The 22500-nt window shown below is 50.2% G+C and overlaps 1 protein-coding gene across 23 annotated transcripts in view; it reads left to right on the top strand.

The window, feature by feature from the left end:
• Positions 1 to 22500, top strand: part of LOC135110233 (sodium channel protein para-like) — a 148632-nt gene that overhangs the window by 99365 nt on the left and 26767 nt on the right. For 16 of the 23 annotated variants that reach the window (XM_064022347.1, XM_064022324.1, XM_064022339.1 and 13 more), the window contains 11 exons: positions 157 to 362; positions 1553 to 1681; positions 2228 to 2319; positions 2430 to 2636; positions 4256 to 4319; positions 8552 to 8696; positions 9343 to 9516; positions 10497 to 10715; positions 16201 to 16581; positions 18373 to 18513; positions 20330 to 20374. In XM_064022347.1, coding sequence (XP_063878417.1) covers positions 157 to 362; positions 1553 to 1681; positions 2228 to 2319; positions 2430 to 2636; positions 4256 to 4319; positions 8552 to 8696; positions 9343 to 9516; positions 10497 to 10715; positions 16201 to 16581; positions 18373 to 18513; positions 20330 to 20374 — 1803 coding nt within the window. Of the gene's footprint in view, positions 1 to 156; positions 363 to 1552; positions 1682 to 2227; positions 2320 to 2429; positions 2637 to 4255; positions 4320 to 8551; positions 8697 to 9342; positions 9517 to 10496; positions 10716 to 16200; positions 16582 to 18372; positions 18514 to 20329; positions 20375 to 22500 lie in introns of those variants that run through there. The other 7 variants (XM_064022343.1, XM_064022335.1, XM_064022341.1 and 4 more) reach the window with 7 other exon arrangements.

The following is a 22500-nucleotide window of genomic DNA, read 5'->3' as shown; positions in this document are numbered from 1 at the left end:
ACGCGTGTAACTTCAACTAGAGCCTTTTGAAAGTAGTGGTGATGCGTAGCAGAAGTGTTTCAGAGTATGGACCCAAATTTTCGACCATTACTTTTCAGTCAACAAAGCCACCTTGCAATGCTTCCTCTTTACTAACAGTGCTTCCTTTTCCGGCAGACCACAGTTGTGATCAGCAAGGGAAGAGATATCTTTCGGTTCAGCGCTACGGATGCCATGTGGTTGCTGAGTCCGTTCAACCCAGTCCGTCGCACAGCCATCTTCATCCTTATCCACCCGCTCTTCAACTTCTTCATTATTTGCACCATCCTAGCCAACTGTGTCCTGATGATCATGCCCACGAATGAAATGATTGAGTCCAGCGAGTAAGTAGTGCCGGGTATCTAGTGAATAAGAGGCTAGACACTTGGGTGGATGGGATGATAGGTGGAAGTACTTAGGCATTTTTATTATTATTATTATTATTATTATTATTATTATTATTATTATTATTATTATTATTATTATTATTATTATTATTATTTAGGAGCTGTCACTTGTTGGCCTGGTGGCTTCTTGCAGCTTCCCTTGTTTTTGTGTGTTCTCATTGGGGTTTTAATTGCCTTCATGGCTGTAATGGAGGTTATTGGGGTTTCCAAGGGTATTTTCATAACTGTAATGAAGGTTATGGAGTTAAAATGAAATGGATTAGATGAAGAGACTTTAAAAGAACACTAGACAGATCCATGGATGGGGACGCACCTTCACTTTTTTTTTTTTTTTTATGTTCTTGTGTAAAGTAGATGCAAAGTATAGGCGTTGACCTTATGATCCCAAACGACACACTTCTCACTTATCAGAGCAACTTAGACACAGAACCAAACCAGAACCAACACAGCTCGGCAGATCTGAACCATTCCAGTACTCACTCCCTTGGTTGTCAATCGCGTCTTTTGAAACTATACTTACAACACAAACATTTTCATTCACTCGGAGTTGCCAGAAAGTTAAAAAGAAAGCTAGACAAGTTACTGTATATGAATGATAGATGGAAATGCGCAGGCTCGTTTTATACAGGGCATGCCACATGTAGGCCTGATGTTTTCTTGCAAATTCACTTGTTTTCTTATGTTATGTTTTAGTCTCCAGTTCCTTTTGTTTTTTTTTGTTTTTTTTTTTACAATGGTCTGTCTTTAAATAGCTTCATTCTCTCAAGACCGTTCTTCAGAGGTCACAGAGATGATTAGCTAGGCTCTCATGGGTGTTTTTTCCCTATTCATGATATGTAGAATACCTGTTAAACCATCACTAAAATCATGAAAACACCCTTGGAAACGCCATTAACCTCCACTACTCCACTCTGTTGAAAAGCTGCCAAGGCAAGACTGGAACTTTTAAGAAAGCGGTCTTAATGAATAAAGAACCTGTTTAGTGAGTGAATGAAATCTCTCTCTCTCTCTCTCTCTCTCTCTCTCTCTCTCTCTCTCTCTCTCTCTCTCTCTCTCTCTCTCTCTCTCTCTCTCTCTCTCTCTCTCTCTCTCTCTCTCTCTCTCTCACTTCCCGCTCCTCCTTGCAGAGTGGTGTTCACGGCGATCTACACCTTCGAGTCTGGAGTGAAGGTGATGGCTCGAGGCTTCATCCTAGAGAGCTTCACCTACCTCAGGGATGCATGGAACTGGCTCGACTTCACGGTTATATCATTAGCGTAAGTCTGCCTGCCTGTCTGCCTCACTCCCTCACGTGCTGGGCTGAATGATGCTTTGGATCTGTCTGTCTGTTCATCTCTCTCTCTCTCTCTCTCTCTCTCTCTCTCTCTCTCTCTCTCTCTCTCTCTCTCTCTCTCTCTCTCTCTCTCTCTCTCTCTCTCTCTCTCTCTCTCTCTCTCTCTCTCTCTCTGTGTTCTTATTGTTGTTGTGGTGAGATGAGATGGTTTTGTATGTTTGTTAGTCTGTTAGTCTGTTAGTCACTCACCTAATAAGTCAGTCAGTCAGTCAGTCTCTTGATCAGTCAATCAATAAATAAATCAGTTAGTCTGTCAACCAATCAGTGATTCAGTCAATCAATCAGTCAGTGTGCTAGTTTTTCGGTCAGTCAGTCAGTCAGTTATCCAGTCAGTCAGTCCGTCAGTAATTTCCTTGATAAAGCGAATCAGTGCCGTTTTATTATTTCCCGCCTGAACCTTCATAATGCAAACACTTCACTCTGTTGATAACCATGACCTCATCTATCACGCCCATGCCCTCCCCCACAGGTACGTGACCATGGGTATTGACCTCGGGAACCTGGCTGCCCTCAGGACCTTCAGGGTACTCCGAGCCCTCAAGACCGTGGCCATCGTTCCAGGTCTGTGTCTCCGCCGCCTCGCCGCCCCTATATCTGTCCCCTCTCAGTGATGCCTCGCCTCCCCTAACGTCTGCATGCCCTTCCCCGCTGACCCCTCTCCCTCCCCGCAGGCCTCAAGACCATCGTGGGCGCTGTGATAGAGTCCGTGAAGAACCTACGCGACGTGATCATCCTGACGGTGTTCTCGCTGTCGGTGTTCGCGCTGCTCGGCCTGCAGATCTACATGGGCGTCCTCACCCAGAAGTGCATCAGGAAGTTCGACTTTACGAAAGAGAACTGGACCCTTGAAGATGTCGAAAACTTTTATAAGAATGAATGTAAGTCACGTGTCTGCCGGAGCCTCCCTGCCCACCCCGGGTACAAGAGTGTTCCCGGACAGCCGGACTTGCGGTGGGTTTGGGCATAGAGGTTCATAGAGATTTGGCCTCATACCAGCTCGGCCTCCATGATGCAGAGGAATTTGGTACCTGATGTCAGCCTTCCAGGTAGTGTAGGAGAGTCTCACCAAGAAAGTAACCTGGAGATTAAAGCCTCCGGGGCAATAAATTTGGCCGAGTTGGCATGAGTCAGAGCGCCAGCAGCCCGCGGTGCCTGCCTGTAGTGGCGGCCAGGGCGGCGCAGGGCACGCAGCAGAGGGGCGACGAAAAGTAAGCAGTGGCTCCCCGCGGGCCTGCTGCCCTGCACGCCTGCCTGCTGGTGCCGCTGTTGCCCACTCTGCTGGCGCGCAGTGGCTGGACGCCCCAGCCCAGAGGCGCCGCGCGGGTCCTTGTGTTGCCTGCCGCCAGTAGATGCACTCTAGACGCTGCATCAGATAACACTCCAGAGATGGTGTTTAGCTGGCAGAGTAGCAAGTCGGTGGCGGCCACTTTCAGTGGCCGCCATGTCCTTATTGGCTCAGACTAGTTAGAGTTGCCCCTTGTGTCTAGCATCCTGTGTCCCCTGGCACCTCGGCCCCGCGCCCTGGAGCCGCCACACCCAGCCCTCGGTCAACGTGCAGCGAGCATGAGGCCGCCACTTGACCAGACTTGACCTGAAATGCAAATAATGAATGTCTTCAGATCTTTACTTAATACATATTACTCTAGCTTTTCATAAACTTGACATTTTTTCCACTCCAACGGGTCACCTTGGAGATGGTGTGTAGCCAGAAGGAAGTGTTGAGCTCTGCTGCTCGGCGCGCGACCGCATCGTGAAGCCTACGGTGGGGTACTCACTCGTGCACTAAACATTCAGATTCTCCCTCCATGGAGGTGCCGCCAGTGTCCTCCGCGCCGCGCCACCACCTTCACGATGTGGGCGCCGCCAGCAGCGGCCCGCCAGGTATAGCCAAGTAGTGCCGCATGTTAGTGCCCTGGTAGCTCAGTTGGCTCCGATGACCCCTCTCCCTCCAACCCACGCCACCCACCTCCCGCCCCAGCCTAGCCCCCGTCCCCGCCCCCCCGCCCCCGCCTCCATCCTCCACGCCATCAGATACCAGAAAGCTCCATCCCGCTTGACACAGCCTGGCCTCACGTGACCTCGTTCATAGCGCCACCTCAGCCTCCCTCCAGCCCCCAGACCACTGATCCGTGTCAAGACTGACTGGCGACGGCAGCCCCTTGCTGGTGGGGGCCACGGGCGGGGCGGGGCGGGGCGGGGCGGGCAGGGTGGGGTGGGTGAGTGAGGGAGGGACGGGCAGGCCAACCATCGTAGTTTTTTTCCCCCAACACATCCATCCAGTCAGCAGCTACATCCCCTCCCCCTTCTCCCCCTCCAGAAAGAGAGCGAGAGAGACAGCGAGAAAAAAAAAAGCAACAAAAACAAAAAAACAAACAAACCAATCCCTCAAAAAAAAAAAAAAAGAAAAAGCAACAACACGTGGAGAAAGAATTCTTGAGATAACAATTTTTTCAACAATGACTAACCAAGGCTGATTTTTCTTCTTCTATTTTTGCAGCCAATTGGTTGAAGGATGAAGGTGTGCAGGATAGTCCCTTATGCGGCAACAGTAGTGGTGCCGGGTAAGCTATTTTTTACAATTATATATATTTTTTTCAACCTCTCTCCATGCATTTTTATATTAACTCTTTTTTTGTCACCCTCTGATTTTTTGTGTGGTCTGGAATGGCCTTGGACGAGTTTTATTCATCGTGTTTATTATTTTTTACACCTATGAGTTTTTTTACAACCTCCAAACCCGCCCTTGAGTTCCTTTCCTTCCCCTCCTCCTCCTGCTCCTCCTCCTCCTCCTCCTCCTCCTCCTGGACCTCCTACTCCTACTCCTCCTCCTGCTCCTTCTCCTCCTCGTCTTTTTTTCAGCATCCAGAACATTCCCCACCACCACCACCACTAGCACCACCACCACCACCACCACAACCACCACTAGCACCACCACCACCACCACCACCACCCAGACGAAAAGAGCACTAACTATATTCACGAATATTTTAATTTTCGCTTTGATATAAATTTTTTTTTCTCGGTTCGACCTGCTACTTGTGTCGAGGCCTTGAATGTACAGATCTTTTGCTTCATTTTTTTCCTGTGTACGTACTACCATCCATTATTATTATTATTATTATTACTATTATTTCTTATTATTTACTACTCTTATTACCATCACTCTCATGGCAGCAGTCACCCTTCCCCCCCCTGGCCGGCGCTGGTCACAGAGAGGCAGGTGTTTCCCGTGTGTGGGTGGGCGAGGGGAGACAGGAGGAGGTGCGGGGCCTTCAAGTCTGTGTCAGCCGTCTGCCCCACCACCACCACCTCCACCAACCACCACCACTACCACTACCACTACTACCACTACCACCACCACCACCACACAGCACCCCTCCTCCCTTCCTCGGGGACTTGCGACTAAACATGATGTGCCCTCAGGAAGAAGTCACGCCCTACCCTGGACAGCTACTACCTCAGATGTCCTCCCCTCTCCCTCTCCCTCTCCCTCTCCCTCTTCCTCTTCCTTTTCCTTCCTTTTCCGTCACCTCATTTCCTTTCCTTATTGCCTTGATTTGTTTTAAGTTTCCTTTTTTTTTTTACTTTCTCTTCTTTCACAGTTTTTTCTTTCTTCATTTTTGCTACCTTTTCCTCTCCCTTCCTTTCCCTTTTCCTTTTTTTTATCTTTCCTCTTTTTTCATTACTTTCTCTTCAGTTTCGTAGCTTTTTTCCTTCTTTTTTTTCATCTTTCTCCTCCACTTTTTACAGTCCATCACTTTCTTCTCCCTTCCTTTCCTTATTTCTCTTTTTACCTCTTCTCTTTTTTCTTCACTTTCTCTTCTTTTTCACAGCCTTTTTTCTTTTTTCTTCATCTTTCTCCTCCATTTTTCAGATTCTATCACTTTCCTCTTCCTTACTCTCATCTCCTTTCTTTCTTTTTTTTTTCTTCATGTCCTCGCTTTACTCTCTTTCAAATACGCTCTTTACTTTTCCTCTCTCTCTTTTGGCCACCATCTTTTCTTCTTACGTCTTATTATCCCTTCCTTTTTATTTCCTTTCTTTCTCACTTTCCTCTCCTTTGCTTCTCTCCTTCATCCTTCACTTTTCCTACTTCTTTCTTCTAGTCTTCCATCTTTCTCCATCTACCTCTTCCTCATCTACTTCTTCCCTCACTCCTTCCTCGGTCACCACCCCCACCCCCCCCCGTCCCATACACTCCTAGTCGATAACTCCGCAAGTCACTCCCATATCCACATATCCAATCCCACGCCTTCCCATGCATTCCCTCACTCCCAGACCCCTCACCCATCCCCACTTCTTCCCCATTCCTCTCCCATTAATCTCTAAACTGTTCCTCAGTCTACCCTCACAGAAGTTATGTGTGTGTGTGTGTGTGTGTGTGAGAGAGAGAGAGAGAGAGAGAGAGAGAGAGAGAGAGAGAGAGAGAGAGAGAGAGTATAGTTTCCTTACCTCTGACATCCAAACGTCACACACCACTTCCTTGTTTCCTTCCTTTCTTTCCTCCTTCCTCCCTCCCTCTCTCCCCTCCCTCCCTCCCTCCCTCCCTCCCTCCTTCCTCCTCCTCCTCCTCCTCCTCCTCCTCCTCCTCCTCCTCCTCCTCCTCCTCCTCCTCCTCCTCCTCCTCCTCCTCCTCACCCACCGCTCCTTTTATTCTTCCTCAGCATGTGTTCATAATTATATGTTCTAGTTGTTGTTGTTGTTGTTGTTGTTGTTGTTGTTGTTGTAGTTGTTGGTGTGGTTGTTATTGTTGAGTATTGTAGTCATGTCGTCATTGTTGTTATTATTGTTGCAAGTGAATTTTGCTGCTGTTGCTGCTACTGTAGTAGTAGTAGTAGTAGTAGTAGTAGTAGTTGTTGTTGTTCATTGTTGTTGCTGCTGTTTTTGATGTTGGTGTTGTTAGCATTGTTAGTGTTGTTGTTGTTGTTGTTGCTGCTGCTGCTGCTGCTGGTGCTGCTGCTGCATATTTAGTTTATTTTGTTTGGTTGAATGCCCACTAAGTAAACCTTGTCATTGTTTGGTGTTGTTGTTATTGTTACGTTTTCTTTTTTTTTCTCTTTTTTTCGTGTTTTTTTTCTTTCTTTTTTTTCATCGGATGTGTTTGAGCATGTGTGTGTGTATATACAATGTGTGTACTTGTGTGTGTCCTTCTTTGAGTTTGCATTTACGTTCTGTATTCACTGCCTGCCATGTCGTGCGTCCCTCAGTCCTGAGTTACGCGGGTGTCACTCTGAGTTGGCTGTGTTCACCTCCTTTGTTCTGAATTCTTGCTCCATTATAACTCCATCACTGGCATTACTATCACGTGCATCTGTTGTCCTTGTTTGGTGATCATTTCGTTCGTCCCTATTTCCCCTCATTGATTCTGCAGTACACTCAGGGACCTTTGTTTAGGACTCCATGCTGCCTATGCAAACAGACACGGCCCTAGTGACACACCTTGGGCACCCCTTCTCAGGTACCCACTGCCTAGGTACTGCAACACGTACATCACCTGACTAATTCATCACCTCGCCACCCCAAACACGTCACGTAGTACAGTACCAGGAAGGCGGACCTGCTACCCATACGTATTACTTGTTCCTACCCCCACCAGATACTTTGTATAACCAGGTACCTTCTTACAGCACCTGGTTTAGTCCACAGGTACTCCAGCCCAGGTAGAGTCGAGGTCAGGAGTGAAGTCAGTTTCGGCACCACCTCCACTCATTTCCACTGTGTTCTGTGTTCTCTCTCTCAGTCAGGGGTGAGGGAGAGTGCTGGGGGAGGAAGGGAAGTAAGAATTGGAGGTGAGGGAAGGAGTGTTGGTTAGGAAGACAAGGTGGAAGGAGAGTAGAAAGGATGTATGGATGATTGGATGAACGGAGAGAGAGAGAGAGAGAGAATGCAATCTACATATATATCATAACACTGTCTGATCTGCTAACACTCTCCAAAGAAAGCCCAGGTATTGATAGACTCTCAAACCAGGAGACTTAAAATTTAGGGGAAAGGTGGCAAATCAGTAGAAGTCTTTTTAGATTCCCCTCCCATCTTCAGGTTTCATTTCCTTAAGGCCTCATGGGTATTGGTGGATTCTCGGCATAGCACAGGACTTAAAATAGGAGGAAATGTCAAAACCCAGTGGAAATAGTGATTTGAGATTCTGTTGGTCTTGGGTTCTGATTTGTTCTAGTTATCTTCGTTAGACCTGGATATTGATAGACTCTTGGCATATCAGAGGATGTAAGATAGAAAGGGAAATGCCAAACTCAGTGGAAAGAGAACGTTTTCTGTTCTCTCTTTATATTAAGGTTTGATTTGCTCAAGGTCTCCTCACAAAACCTGGCCAGGAGTAGATTTTTAGCAGACCACAGAACCAAAGATCGAGAGAAGTGCCAAACCCAGTGGGGTGAGCGAGGCGTGTTACTCCACTCCTGGCCGCGACTGCATCTTGAGGAGCACAGTTTTGGCAACACCCCACACCACCGAGCACCTCACCTGCCGCCCACACCTTACCATTGCCACGGACTTGACACTCCCCATGTACAGCAACACCTAACTAGCATTACCACCTCCCGCCCACCTGTATATACTGTATGTGCCTGGTCCCTGTACAGCTAGAGAAAAGACCCAGTACTCAGTTAGTTAAATACCCAGAATACCCCAGTAATACATTCGAATAGCACTATATACCGGGAGAGAGAATCAATAAGCTTTTAAAACCCACATGAACACATAGCCAGGTACCTCTGCACCCACGCCCCCTCCCAGTACCCAGTAGGTCCCGGTACTAGTGAGGCTCCTCCCACAGGCCGTGTCCCGCGGGGTACATCTGCCGCCAAGGGTACGGCCCCAACCCGAACTACGGCTTCACCAATTTCGACTCCTTCGGGTGGTCGTTTCTCTCCGCCTTCAGACTCATGACGCAGGACTTCTGGGAGAACCTCTACCAGCAGGTGAGTCGCGCCCCGTGTGTGTGTGTGTGTGTGTGTGGAGAGAGGTTGTGAATTCTTTTTATGTTATGATTTTTTCTTGTTCTTGTTCTTCTCCTCCTCCTCATGTGACTCATTTTATTTTTTTACGTAAAATTTGTATATCTTTTTTTTTTAAGTCATTATTGTTTCGTTTACTTGATATATAATATTTTTACATTTTTTTTTTTTTTTTTAAGAATCTTGATCTATTTTTCAGTCCATTAACCAATCTGTCTCCATATCTTTAAGCATTTCCACCATTTTACTTTACATTCTTTCTGTCTATATACTTTTGTAATCAAATATTCTTACTTTTTGTGGGATTTTCAAAGCTAAGTCATACTGCGACTTCACACGCTCCAATAGTTCCCCACAACACTGCCCTTTGATTTATTTCTCCATCAACCTATCTACCTCTATTTCTTTTAGCATTTCTACCCTATCATTTTACTTTTTTTTTTCTTTCTATAACATATCTATCTCCATTTTTCTAAATATTTCTACCCTGTCATCTCACATTCTCTCTCTATATATATATTTTTTCTAATCTAATATTCAAAGTTAAGTCAGACTTTCAATACTGAGAGTTAACCCACCACACTGCTCTCACCTGCTGCGCCTTCTTCAGGTACTGCGGTCAGCGGGGCCTTGGCACATCATTTTCTTCGTGGTCATCATCTTCCTCGGCTCATACTACTTGGTCAACCTGATCTTGGCTATCGTCGCCATGTCTTACGACCAGCTGCAGAAGAAGGCCGAGGAGGAGGAAGAGGCTGCGTTGGCTGAGGAAGAAGAGCTGAAGGTAGGTCAGGGAGTGAAGGTGAAGGGAATGAAGGGGGTGCTGGAGAGTGAGGGAGGAAGGCGTGTTGGAGGGAGTGAGAGAGGGAAGGAAGAAGTGTTGGAGGGAGGGAGGGGGGAAGGAAGGAGTGTTGGAGGGAGGGAGGGAGGTAAGGAAGGAGTGTTGGAGGGAGGGAGGGAGGGAAGGAAGGAGTGTTGAAGGGAGGGAGGGGGGGAGGGAGGGAGGGAGGGAAGGAAGGAGTGTTGGAGGGAGGGAGGGAGGGAAGGAAGGAGTGTTGGAGGGAGGAAGGGAAGGAAGGAGTGTTGGAGGGAGTGAAGGAATGTTGGAGGGAATGAGGGAGGGAAGGGAGGGAAAGAAATAAGTAGAAGAAGAAAAGTTAAAGACAGCATATAGAAGGGAAAGTAGGAAGGATGTGTGGATGACGATGAGAGAGAGAGAGAGAGAGAGAGAGAGAGTGCAGTCTACGTACATACCATCTATCACTCGTTATCTCCATCCATTCTCTCCCCCCATTCATCAGTTTGTTCTATTTCTTTTCGCCTCTATTTATTTTCTAATGTTCCATCATCCTCCTCTTATTTTTTTCCCACGTGAACAAAACAAACTATAATTTCCAGCAGAGGGGAATGTGTTTACTCCCCTCTGTTCCCCTCAGCCATCCCCTTGTTGTCATTGCCCCTCGTCTCCCCATCCTTATTGCCTCTCCCCTCCCGTCCATCCTTTCTCCCATCCATCACTCCACTTTGCAAATTCCCCATCTCTCTTCCCCTCACTTGCCTTCCTCTCTTCCCCAGAGTGCATTAGCCTCCACCACCACCATCACCAGCAGCAGCACCACTCCACCTGTACTAACCACCATCTCATAGACAAGCAAGAGAAAAGGAGTTAGCAGCTAAAAAAGAACCAGTTTCCATCTTTTTCATCCACTACCACTTACCACTCCACTCTTCCTCTAACCTTCCACTTACCACCTCCACCCACAGGCGCGAGAGGAGAAGGAGCTGGCAGCCACACAACACGCTCTCAACATGGCTGCAGGAATAGATGATGGAGGTTCTCTCATCAACTCCCCGTCAGAATATTCGGCAGACACGTACGAGAACTTTATGAGCACTGACCAGGGGGGCGACGACACCATGAAGGACGCCAGCATAAGGAGCGAGGAGCAGGATTCGAGAGGGCGCCACAACGGGAAGAGAAAGGTGAGGCCGAGTGTCTGTGAAGTGACGTGTGTGTGTGCGTGTGTGTGTGTGTGTGTGGTATCAGGGGTGTTTGTGTGGGTGCTGGTGATGTTACGTTCTTTTGTCTCTCTCTCTCTCTCTCTCTCTCTCCTCTCTCTCTCTCTCTCTCTCTCTCTCTCTCTCTCTCTCTCTCTCTCTCTCTCTTGTTTGCTTCTTTTTTCTTTACTTTCTTGTGGTGTTTCGTGTGCTGTTCTTTTATTATTGTTGTGTTTCTTTCTATTTATATATACAGGATTTTTTTGGTAAAAGTGTGTGTGTGTGTGTGTGTGTGTGTGTGTGTGTGTGTGTGTGTGTGTGTGTGTGTGTGTGTGTGTGTGTGTGTGTGTGTGATTGGTTGAAAGAATACTGTTATTTGTGTTTATATATATTTATGTGTTTTTTTTTTCTTCTTGTTCTTTGTCTTCTCTCTCAATATACATGTCTGTCTTTCTGTCATCTTTCTGTCTCTGTGTATATAAATGAGTATGCCCGTCTGTCTGTCCGACTGTCTATCAGTCTGTCTGTGTGTCTATGTACATGTCCCTGAGTCTCTCCATGTGTCCGTCAGTCTATGTGTGTGTGCTCACTAACCTGCTTAGCTCAGTCAAGGCGGCTCCCTAGGGTGCCCCTGACGCTCCCCCTGTGGCCGGCAGTAGACACCCAGCCTAGTCAGCCTGTCCCTCACTAGCGAGGTACTGCCACTAGTCACCGGCCTAGTCATCAGACCACCTAGTCGGCTTGCCTAGTCAGCAGTGCTAGTGACGCAACAGAAGGCGATGCAGAAGGCAAGGGCTTAGTCATGCACTGAGGGCTTCCTAGGGGCGTGTATGGAGAGGACGTAGCCCTTTTATGTAGTCATCAGCCTTCCAAAGTCAGTTCTAGTCAGCCCTTTAAGATTACAGTGTTTAGTCAGCTGCTCAGCCTCCTCGTGTAGTCAGCTGGCGTGCCTGGGGTTCCTTCAAGGCCGTCTGTGCTCAGGTCTTTCTCCGTTGCTCCTGTCACTGGCCTCCCTCTCGTGTACTTTTTGCGTAGTGGCGGCAGCGTAGTGCCTGTCTAGTCTGTGGTGTAGTGGTGTGTAGTGTGTGGGTGTGTGTCTGGCATTCCTTCAGTCATATACCAGGTGTACGTAGTGTTGTCTAGTCATCAGTCATCATTTAGTCCCGCTGGTCTAGTTAGCATCGTGGTCACCTGGTCTGGTTACGAGGTCTTAACCATTAGCTTAGTCGAGTCATCAGTCAGTGAGCGAGGCGGTCTGGTCAGCAGTGGTGTAGTGTAGTGAAGCAAACGTCTGGTCTGAGCTGCCCTAGGGGAGGCGGGTCACACCATGATGGCCTGGCCTCCCGTAGCTGCATGTCTGGTCTGTGGGAAGTGAGTGGTCGTGCTGGAGTGACCACAGGCTGCTGGGAGTAACGCGATGCATAAGCTCCACCTTTTCCACATGCAGACCACCATTCAGACACCAGCCTTCCCTCACACACCCATCACACAAGAAGGAGCGGAGCTTGTGCGTCACGCCAGCCGTTGACTCCCCTCGAAGGGAGAAAACAGAGTAGCTTTTCCACCCATCTTAGCAGAGTACTATATATTTGACCTGACCCCTTCCCTGCTTCAGAGGTCAGCATGCTTTCCTTCTAAGGTCATTGAGGAGGAGCAGCATTCCTCTTTCAGGGTCATGAGGTATTGCTAAGGTCATACTGGGTGCTCTGGGTCAGGTCAGGGTCAGTTAGGAGTCAAGACATAATATTGGCTGAGATCACCTGATGTCTTCTTAATTCCCCGCACCCTCACTACACATCCACTCCTTCTACAGGAGAGAGAAGGTCCCGCAGCACTGCCACCACCAGGAGGACCAGGGGCAGGAAACAGAAGCATCACTAGTGTGTGTGGTGGTGCGAGGGACGTGTGAGGGGGAATGGCAGGAGGGAGAGGATGGGAAGGGAAGGCAGTGAGGGGCGCTAAGTACTATGTCTGGGCAAGTAGCAGACTGGGAGAGGGAAGGGGAGGGAGGGCACGGGATGACAGTGTGACAAAGGCTGGCAGGAAGAGCAGGTGTAACATTCTCATACTTGGCTGGCTACTGAGCAGGCTGACCGGCTGTCTCTTTGGATCAGTCTAGCTAGTCCTCGCCTGACTGCCTATTTGATCAGCTGACCCACTGGTTGGCTGACTGGCTGACCGGCTGACTAACTGGTGACTGACTGGCTGGTTGGCTGGTGCAGGCACACACCGGGGGAGCGGCAGGGCACGTCCGGGTGAGTACAACCTAAACTACTGTCCATTTTTCCTCATTTTTCTTGTTTTGTTAGTGTGTGCGTGTGCGTGCGTGCGTGTATCATCCCTTCTCTTTTTTTCAATGTTCCTGGCCGGTTGGTTGTTTGTGTTCTCCATATTCTTATTTATTTATTTCGTGTAATTTGCCTCGTCTGTTTTTTCTCTTCTTCGTCATCTTAATCTGTATTTCTTTTTGATATTCTCTCTCTCTCTCTCTCTCTCTCTCTCTCTCTCTCTCTCTCTCTCTCTCTCTCTCTCTCTCTCTCTCTCTCTCTCTCTCTCTCTCTCTCTCTCTCTCTCTCTCTCTCTCTCTCGGAGGTAGGGTGTTCAGCTTTTTGAAAATTGAATCAGAAATATTAGAATAGAGATAATCATTTTTTTTTTTTTTTAGCTTCAATCGTTACAGATTCTGGCATTATACAGTTAACGTTATTTTTTACTCAATGGTTAGTGTACTTGCCTGACATGTAAGGAGCCGGGGTTGGAATCCTCAGAGAAAGTATACGCTATTTGAACAAGTATCTTTTATTTATTTATTTATTTATTTATTTATTTATTTATTTATTCTTTTTTTCTATGGGACTTGTTGTTTATTTATATTAGTAGAAGGTAGATGTGAATAGCAGCAGACGGTACGTGTAGACCAGCAAGAAAGAGAGAGAGAGAGAGAGAGAGAGAGAGAGAGAGAGAGAGAGAGAGAGAGAGAGAGAGAGAGAGAGAGAGAGAGAGAGCGGGTCGAGATTAATAGTGTGAGAGAGAGAGAGAGAGAGAGAGAGAGAGAGAGAGAGAGAGAGAGAGAGAGAGAGAGAGAGAGAGAGAGAGATTAGATGTGGATTAAAAGAATTGGAAAAGTGGGGATTGGTAGTGAAAGAGTGGGTGTGGACAGAGGCGAAGTAGATGTGGTTATAGGATGAAAAAGTGTGTGTGTGTGTGTGTGTGTGTGTGTGTGTGTGTGTGTGTCAGTCAAGGTTCAGTAAGGAGTTATGTCATTCTCTTAATTTTATTTCTTTTAGAATCTTCATTTTTCTGTCATTCTCTCTCTCTCTCTCTCTCTCTCTCTCTCTCTCTCTCTCTCTCTCTCTCTCTCTCTCTCTCTCTCTCTCTCTCTCTCTCTCTCTCTCTCTCTCTCTCTCTCTCTCTCTCTCTCTCTCTCTCTCTCTCTCTCTCTCTCACACCTTCCCTGATTATCAACATTTTCTCCGCTTCTCTCTGTGTGATCTTGGTCTTCAATATGTATTGGCTCCTGCTGATGATGATGACTATGATCTCAACTCTGTATTAGTCTTTTCAGAAGTATTACATGTCCTACGCTCACTCTACTGAATGTACCTTAATATTTCAGAACCCTTGTTACCGTGCCCCCCTCCCCTTTATAAATGTGCTGATAAGTAGACATTTCCCAGCTGTTTGTTTTTTTTTTTTTTTTTTATTACTGTAATGTGAGTTTATAATGTTACTATTTATCCACCCTTATGAATTTCAGAGTTAATTCTCTTACCCCCCTCCCTCCCCTTCCGCCACAAGTACAACATTCCCGTGTGTTCAGTAATGTCTCTTTTTTATCAAGAAATTTGTGTGTTTTTTACCTTTTCACTGCCCTTGGATTTCAGAGCCTTCACTGTGTCCTCCCCAGTTGGTTATATTTAACTCAATAACTTCACTTTTTTTTGTATCGATGTCAGTTTCAGAGCCACTCTTGTGCCTCCTCCCTTGAGAATGCAGTAACGGTAGATGTTCAGTGTTGTCTTGCTCCCTGTCAACCCTCCATAGATGAATGCCAACTAAAAATACCTGTATTTGTCTCTCCCTCGTGTGCCAGTACTCGTAAAGATCTTTCCTTGGTCCCTCAGTGTGACTTAACTTTCAGAATCGCCTCCGTGTGTCTTGCATTGACAGTCTGTAGCGTGTGTGTCTGTGTTCAATGTCTCCCTCTGTATCTGTATCCTTGCATCCGCGTGCAAGCTGTGTCTAGTCTGTACCACACCCTGCCCCGTCCCGCCCCCGCCACGCCACGCCCCTCTCCCAGCCCTTGCCCCCGTCCCCTGCCCGTGTAGCAAATCGCAGTGATCCACCAGCACAGTGCACACCACACGCGAGGCCTTGCAGTCAGTGGCGGTGCGGTCAGTGGTCAGTGGTCAGTGTAGCAGCCACGGCTCTCGAGGACTCTAGGGCGGCAATGAAGTGTGTGCCAGTGAATCACCCCTGAGCCGCTGTGGGGTGCTGTATGCCCTGCCCCCCTGCGGGTACCCGGGGCACACACACCATCACAGAGGCTCAGGATGCAGTGTAGGGCCCCGAGCACCGCCGCGGCACTGCTGAGCCGCGGCGGTACTTCACGCAGCGAGGCGAGGTAGATCTGCTGGATCACTGACTGGCGAGGCTCAGCGAAGCACTGTGTGTAGGTCAGCAGGGGACTCGGGTTCCTGCATGGCTCCCTCCCTTCCTCCCTGGTGACGCAGCAGCAGCTTGGTGTGTCGTAGCAGTGGTGTGATGTGGCCCCCCTCCCCTACACTTGTAGATCTGTGTTACTCTGTGAGTGGCGCCGTGGTGTGATGGTGCCCAGTGTAGTGTAGCGTCTGTGTGTGTCTGTGTGTGCCCGCGTGGCGTCCATCCCTGCTGGACGCGTGGGTGTAGTCCAGGTGTAGAGTGTAGCAGTGCCTCGAGGAGGAGGTGCTGGTAGAGTAGCGGCATCGGGTGTAGGAGTGTCCAGGGAGAGTAGGTGTAGAGCAGTGTGGCCCGCGGCGCCGCCCGCCCCGACAGAGGGCGCGGCGCCGGGCCAGTGTCCTGTCTCCTGCTGAACCCTCTCTCTCGCCTCTCTCTCCTTCCTCCCGCCTCTCCCGCAGGTCACTCACGTTGTGCCTCTGACGGCGCCTCAGCCTGGCGGGGCAGGGCGGGACGGGGCGGCCAGAACCTCGGGCCCGCCCCGCCCTCGCCCCGCCGCCCAGCACAGCACGGTTAGCTCCTCGCACCGCTTTCTCACCGCTTATTTCTTTTCTCTCACGCTGTTGTTGTTGTTTTGATGACGGCGACGGCGACACAGGAGTGGCCGAGTGAGCGGCTCCCTCACACCCTTCCCCCTCCCGACGGAAGCTCCCCCTTTCCCTCCCCCTCACAAACCCCGCAGGTGGGATCCCTCCCCCCACGTAGGGAGCAGGTGGGCGAGCCCCGGCATCCCCTGAGGCCGGTCTCGTTGCAGGCGAGCATCAGCCTGCCGGGGTCGCCCTACAACCCCCGCCGAGGGTCTCGCGGCAGCCACCAGTGCACGTGGCGCACCACCAACGGCCGCCGCTTCGGGGACCGCAAGCCCCTGGTGCTGTCCACGTACATGGACGCCATGGAACACCTGCCCTACGCCGACGACTCCAACGCCGTGACGCCCATGAGCGAGGAGAACGGCGCCATCATCGTGCCTGTGTACACCACCCTGGGGTCCCGACACAACTCCTACACCTCCCACATGTCCCGCGTGTCCTACACCTCCCACGGGGACCTCCTCAACGGCAAGCCGCCCACCACCAAGGCCTCCAAGCTGCTCAACAGATCCCCCCGCAATATGAACACCTCCCTCCCGCCCGAGGTGTGTGTCCCATGCCCTCCCTCCCTCCCTCCCCCTCCCTCCCTCCCTCCCTCCCTCCCCAGCCCCACACCCCAACACCCTTCAACCCATGATGACTAAAGTAGAATTATTTTCCCCTCCCCTCTCTCACTGGTGTGTGTGTGCATGTGTGTGTGTTGGGGAGAGAGAGAGAGAGAGAGAGAGAGAGAGAGAGAGAGAGAGAGAGAGAGAGAGAGAGAGAGAGAGAATTCTCTTTCTTTCCTTGGTGTGTGTGTGTGTGTGTGTGTGTGTGTGTGTGTGTGTGTGTGTGTGTGTGTGAGCGAGCGACCGAGTGGCTGCGAGAGCAACACTCCCTTACCTTCTCCCCCTCCCCCCAGCAGCGTGCGTGCCCCCTCCCCTCTCCCGCCCCCTCCCCTCCCCTCCCCCTCCCTGACACCACCACACGCCTTCCTCTCATGACTCACCAACTCACAGTAAAGAACAAGGTCATGAGTACAAGGCAATGACGCCCCGCTCACCCCTACACCCCGACACCCTACACCCCAACACCTTACACCCCAACATCCCCGCCCCCTCACCTCCCTGGACCCAAACACCACATTCTCCCGTCCATGCCCCGCCCCCCTGCGCCCTCGTCTCCCCCCTCATCTGCACCTCACCTCACCTCACCCCATCCTCGCCACACCCCCGCACGCCGCCTCCCTCACTCGCTCACCTTCCTAACGCACCTGTGTGGATTCAGCTTCCGTCACCAGCGGCCATGACAGACAGCTTGGTGACTCCCTTCATAACGGCGCTGTGTGAGCCATTGGGTTTACACTGTTTCTCTAACTCTCTGTCTCCTTACCTGTGTCTCCCTGTCTCTCTCCTCATGTCACACTTACTATTCCGTATCTCCTTGTCTCTGTTCTCTGTCCCTCTCAGCCAGACCAGTAGGATAAGCAAAGGTCAGTCTATTACTTATGCCTGTAACGGAGTATGTTTACTTATGTTTCCTTCCTTTCCTTCCTTCCTTTCTGCCCTCCCTCCGCCCCTTCCTCAGGCTAGGTCAGGTCAGGAGAGGTCAGGCTTGTCACCCTTCCCTCCCCTTCACCAGGACGCTGTGGTAGGCTAAGTGCAGGGTGGATGGTCATGATGTGAAAGGGCGTCATTCGCATTTTCTCTGTGTGACATTGAAGTTCATTATGTGTTTGTCAGCCCCCTACCGGACGTCAGCCATTGTTTATGCCCCGAGGGTCGTCACGCGCATACAGGCCAGCTCCAGGGGCGCCTGCGAGTGTCCTTGAGACTCTTGAATCACTCACAACACTTCCCTGCCTCAGATGGCCTCTTGGTTACGCTGGTGCTGGTGTCGCCTACCTGTCCCTGTCACTGTAGCTCCTCACTGTGGACCATATGCTGAAACACCTGCGCGCCACCTCCACTACTTTCAAAAGGCTCTGGTTGAAGTTACACGGGCTTTTAAGGGTGTTTTTACGGTTGGAGGGACAGATTAACAAGATTTCTGGATTATTAACAGGAGAAACACTCTTGAGAATCCGGCAAGTCATCTCTGTGGCCTTTGAAAATAGTAGTGGTGAGAGAGCAAAGCGTTTCTGAATACGGACCTGTAACAGACGTGCCCAAGGGAAGCTTAAAGGTCCCCGGCATGTCCCAAGTCAGTAGATCCCCCGTGATACCCGGCGGGGCTGTAGGCGGGGCGGGGCCGATGAGGGGCGTGGCAAAGTGTAAAGAGTGGCTGAGGTCCGCGGGGCCTCCTGTGGTGCGGGCGTCGCGGGATGCTAAGAATTGTACCGTTTGTGCCCCCCTTAGCTGGACAATAACATGCTCCAGATGCTCCCGTTGAGGCCGGAGGGCGAGGCAATGCGCAGGAAAGAAGACGAGGTGATAGATAACATCATTCGTGAGATCTTTGGGCCAGATATCACCCTTGAGTATATCGACAAGGACGCTGTAAGTAGGTCTCGACTATCGTGTTGTTCCTCATCCATCCCCCTGCTGCCCCTCCTCCTCTTCAAGACTCTCTCTCTCTCTCTCTCTCTCTCTCTCTCTCTCTCTCTCTCTCTCTCTCTCTCTCTCTCTCTCTCTCTCTCTCTCTCTCTCTCTCTTACACAAACATACGCTTCTGACTCTCCTGTTCCCTCTCTCGAGTTCCGCCTGTTGGCTACCTCCTTTCAGCCTTCCTCCTGTCTCGCCGCCACCCCCACACCCACGTAGGCACACACACCACACCCCACACAACACCACACCTAGCACCACCACCACCACCACCACCACTACCGATACCAGTACCACACACCAACACCCCAGAAGGCACATCCCACCTCAGCTCCACCCAACATCACGGCTTTCCACGGATATCCAAGGAGCCTTTGTAGGGGCAAGCGGGGCTGTGAAAAAGAGAGACCCAGCCTGTCCCGCCCCGTCCCGCCGCCCCGCCCCGCCCCGCTAGAGGGAGACCCAACCCCCTGGCGGCGTGTAGCGGAGGTAACACGTGATGCTCTTTTGTTTAAACGTGTTCAGGCGTGTTGGGAAGTGTTGCACGAAGGAAACTGATGGAGTTATGAGAGATTTGGAGTTTAAACGCGTAGGAAGTTTTTAGATGCACGGTAAATGTGTGGAAGTAACGTAAAGAAAGGAAAAGACAGAGAGAGAGAGAGAGAGAGAGAGAGAGAGAGAGAGAGAGAGAGAGAGAGAGAGAGAGAGAGAGAGAGAGGCATGCTTGATAACTTTTTCATGTGGGGAGAGAGTTGAGAGGAAAAGTGTGTGTTTGTAAAGCCTCCGTTTCATGGGCGGGCGCTGCAGGCTGGGTGAGGCTCCGGGTGTGGGTGGCGTCGCACCCACACCAAACACACCCACACTCACACACCTAAGTCGCACATCACTGGTTTGTTGCTCAGCGCACACACACACACACACACACACACACACACACACACACACACACACACACACACGAGAGCTTGTCCTATCACACACACAGCTCACTCACGCACACCACAATCCACCTCCACACACCCCACATATCAGAACGCACTCCTTCCCTTGTAAATACTCCCAGACCTATCCCCCCACCACACACACACACACACACACACACACACACACACACACACACACACACAATCATCGATATCCTTCTACATTCCATCCATTCATCCATCCATCCATCCACTCCACCACAATACTGATCCACTACACTTTATATTCCACTTCATTACAACCACACACAACACACTCCCGCGCCTCCACACGTTACCCACATCTTCCACATGCCCTCCACACTACACAACCACACCCCTTGACTAGCCACACACATCAGCCCTGAGAAATAAATAAAAAAAACTACTGCATCTACTCTAATATGCCCAGAACACTAAAGCCATCCCTGTCTCACCGCATCACCCTCCCAAACATCTCCTCACCCCGCTGTCAACACTAAAACTCCTCAAACATTCCCCCACAGAACAAACATTAGTGAAAAAAATGTTTCTCTGTACACATCAAGCTCCCTTAAACAGCACCTCCCCATTCACTATACCCACAAACCACAACACACCACCACAAACCATCACAGACCAATTAAACTGCCACGCACAGAACGCAGACACACAGGGCGCCTTGTCACACCCCTGCTGCCCCCCACTTACACCTGTGTAGGGCGCCCCAGCAGCCACAACACACCGCCGCCCCTACAGAGGACACTTCCGCGACTCGATTCAGAGACAAGGGTGCGCTAAGACTATCTTTTTCTCCCTCTCCCCGCTAGTCGGCCCAGGCCACGCCGCTCGCAAGGTCCAAAGAGAACGTTGTCGTAAGTCACCTCTTGGCTGTCTGTCTGTGTCTGTCTGTGTCTGTCTGTCTGTCTAATTACCCTCTTCTCCCACCAGTCACCGCCAACAAGCATGCGTCGCCCATATCACCACCACCACTACCACCACCACTACCCTCACCATCTCACTGTCATCAAGTCATCACTCCATCCTCCTCCTCCTCCTCCTCCTCCTCCTCCTCCTCGCGGGTCAGCTGGGTCAAGAGCAAAGGTCACCAAGCCCTGACCTGACCGCCATGTACAGGGTGAGCCACGAGGGTCAGGGGCACCACAGGTGAGGATGAGGGCGTGGGCGTATGGGCGGAGAGGTGTCTCTGTGTGGGTGCCTACTCAGCTGACCACGTGAGAGGGGCGCCGTCCGCTTTTGCCTCCTCCTCCTCCTCCTCCTCCTCCTCCTCCTCCTCCTCCTTTATTTTCCACCCAACTGCTCTTCATCTTTCTTCTACGTATTTATCTTCACTTTTCCTCCTCCTCCTCCTCCTCCTCCTCCTCCTCCTCCTCCTCCTCCTCCTCCTCCTCCTCCTTTCCCCTTTTGGCCCTACCTATCTTCCCTCTTTCCTCCTTTTCCTCCTCTCTGTTTCCCTCCTCCAGCCTTCTAGTGTCACTTCTGTTCTCTCCTCCTTTGCCTCTCTCTCTTTTCCCTCCACCCCTGCCCCCTCCCTCCCTCTCCATCCCCCCCTCCCCCCGCTCTTACCATTACCGCTCCTCTACGCAACTTTATTATGCACTCATGGTGAATGTGTGTGTGTGTGTGTGTGTTAGTACAACCATCCACCTCATCCACACCTTTGCATCCACATTCACATCACGTATGCTTAGTCATCCATATATCGTTCTCCTCCTCCTCCTCCTCCTCCTCCTCCTCCTCCTCCTCCTCCTCCTCCTCCTCCTCCTCCTCCTCCTCCTCCTCCTCCTCCTCCTCCTCCTCCTCACCACCACCACACGCTACGCACTTGCAGTCCTATCCAGCTCTTCACCATCACCACCGCCACCACCACCACCACCACCGCCACCACCACCTCCCCTCTAAGACCAAAGAGTGATTTGTGCTTTCAGTAAATCACTTCACTATATCACTGGAGTTCACTTGACTGATTGATTTATTGTATTTTTTGCATTCATCCTCTCTGTTTTCACCTCCTCCTCCTACTCCTCCTCCTCCTGCTTCTCCTCTTCCTCCTCCTCCACCTCCTCTTCCTCATTTCTCTTTCCGTTGCCTCTCCAAGCGCCCCGTTCATCGTCCCCAAGGTATCTTCTTCCTCCTCCTCCTCCTCCTCCTCCTCCTCATCCTCCTCCTCCTCCTCCTCCTCCTCCTCCTTGGTGTGATGCGCTGGAATGGTGACTGTATGGAATAATTAACTGGTTTTTTTTTTTTTTTTCAAGCATTCATCTCATAATTCTTCCTCCTCCTTCTCCTCCTCCTTCTCCTCCCTCCCTCTTCCTCCCCATCCGGTCCATCTATCCCTCCCTCCCTCCCTCCCTCCCTCCGTCCCTCCCTCCCTCCCAGTGCCCCTGTCCCTTCCCCTTCCTCAATAGTAAGGTTGATGTCACTACATAATGGACAACTTTCAATATAATAGTTTCCCCCTTTAACATTTATTCATTTATTTATTTATTATCTTTTTTTTTTTTTTAGGGGGAAAATTAATATGGTGGTGTTTTTTGTTCAAATTTCTTCACACAAAAAAAAAGACTAAGGGTTTTCATCTTATGTTTTTATTTACTAATGTATTAATTTTTTTGTTTTTGTTTGTTTTCATTCATTTCCCTTATCCAATATACCGTCTCTCTCTCTCTCTCTCTCTCTCTCTCTCTCTCTCTCTCTCTCTCTCTCTCTCTCTCTCTCTCTCTCTCTCTCTCTCTCTCTCTCTCTCTCTCTCTCTCTCTCTCTCTCTCTCTCTCTCTCTCTCTCTCTCTCTCTCTGTTACCTTCACCCACTTAGTTCCCCCGCCCATTTTATCCAAACTAACACCACCACTCACCCTCCTCCTCCTCCTCCTCCTCCTCCTCCTCCTCCTCCTCCTCCTCCTCCTCCTCCTCCTCCTCCTCCTCCACCTCCACCTCCACCTCCTCTATCTCCTCCTCCTCCTTCACCTCCTCCTCCACCT

Source organism: Scylla paramamosain, chromosome 20, assembly GCF_035594125.1.
Source record: "Scylla paramamosain isolate STU-SP2022 chromosome 20, ASM3559412v1, whole genome shotgun sequence".
NCBI classification, from domain to species: domain Eukaryota; kingdom Metazoa; phylum Arthropoda; class Malacostraca; order Decapoda; family Portunidae; genus Scylla; species Scylla paramamosain.
The sequence above is the reverse complement of the archived record's forward strand: the minus strand, read 5'-3'. Positions and strand labels throughout refer to the sequence as shown.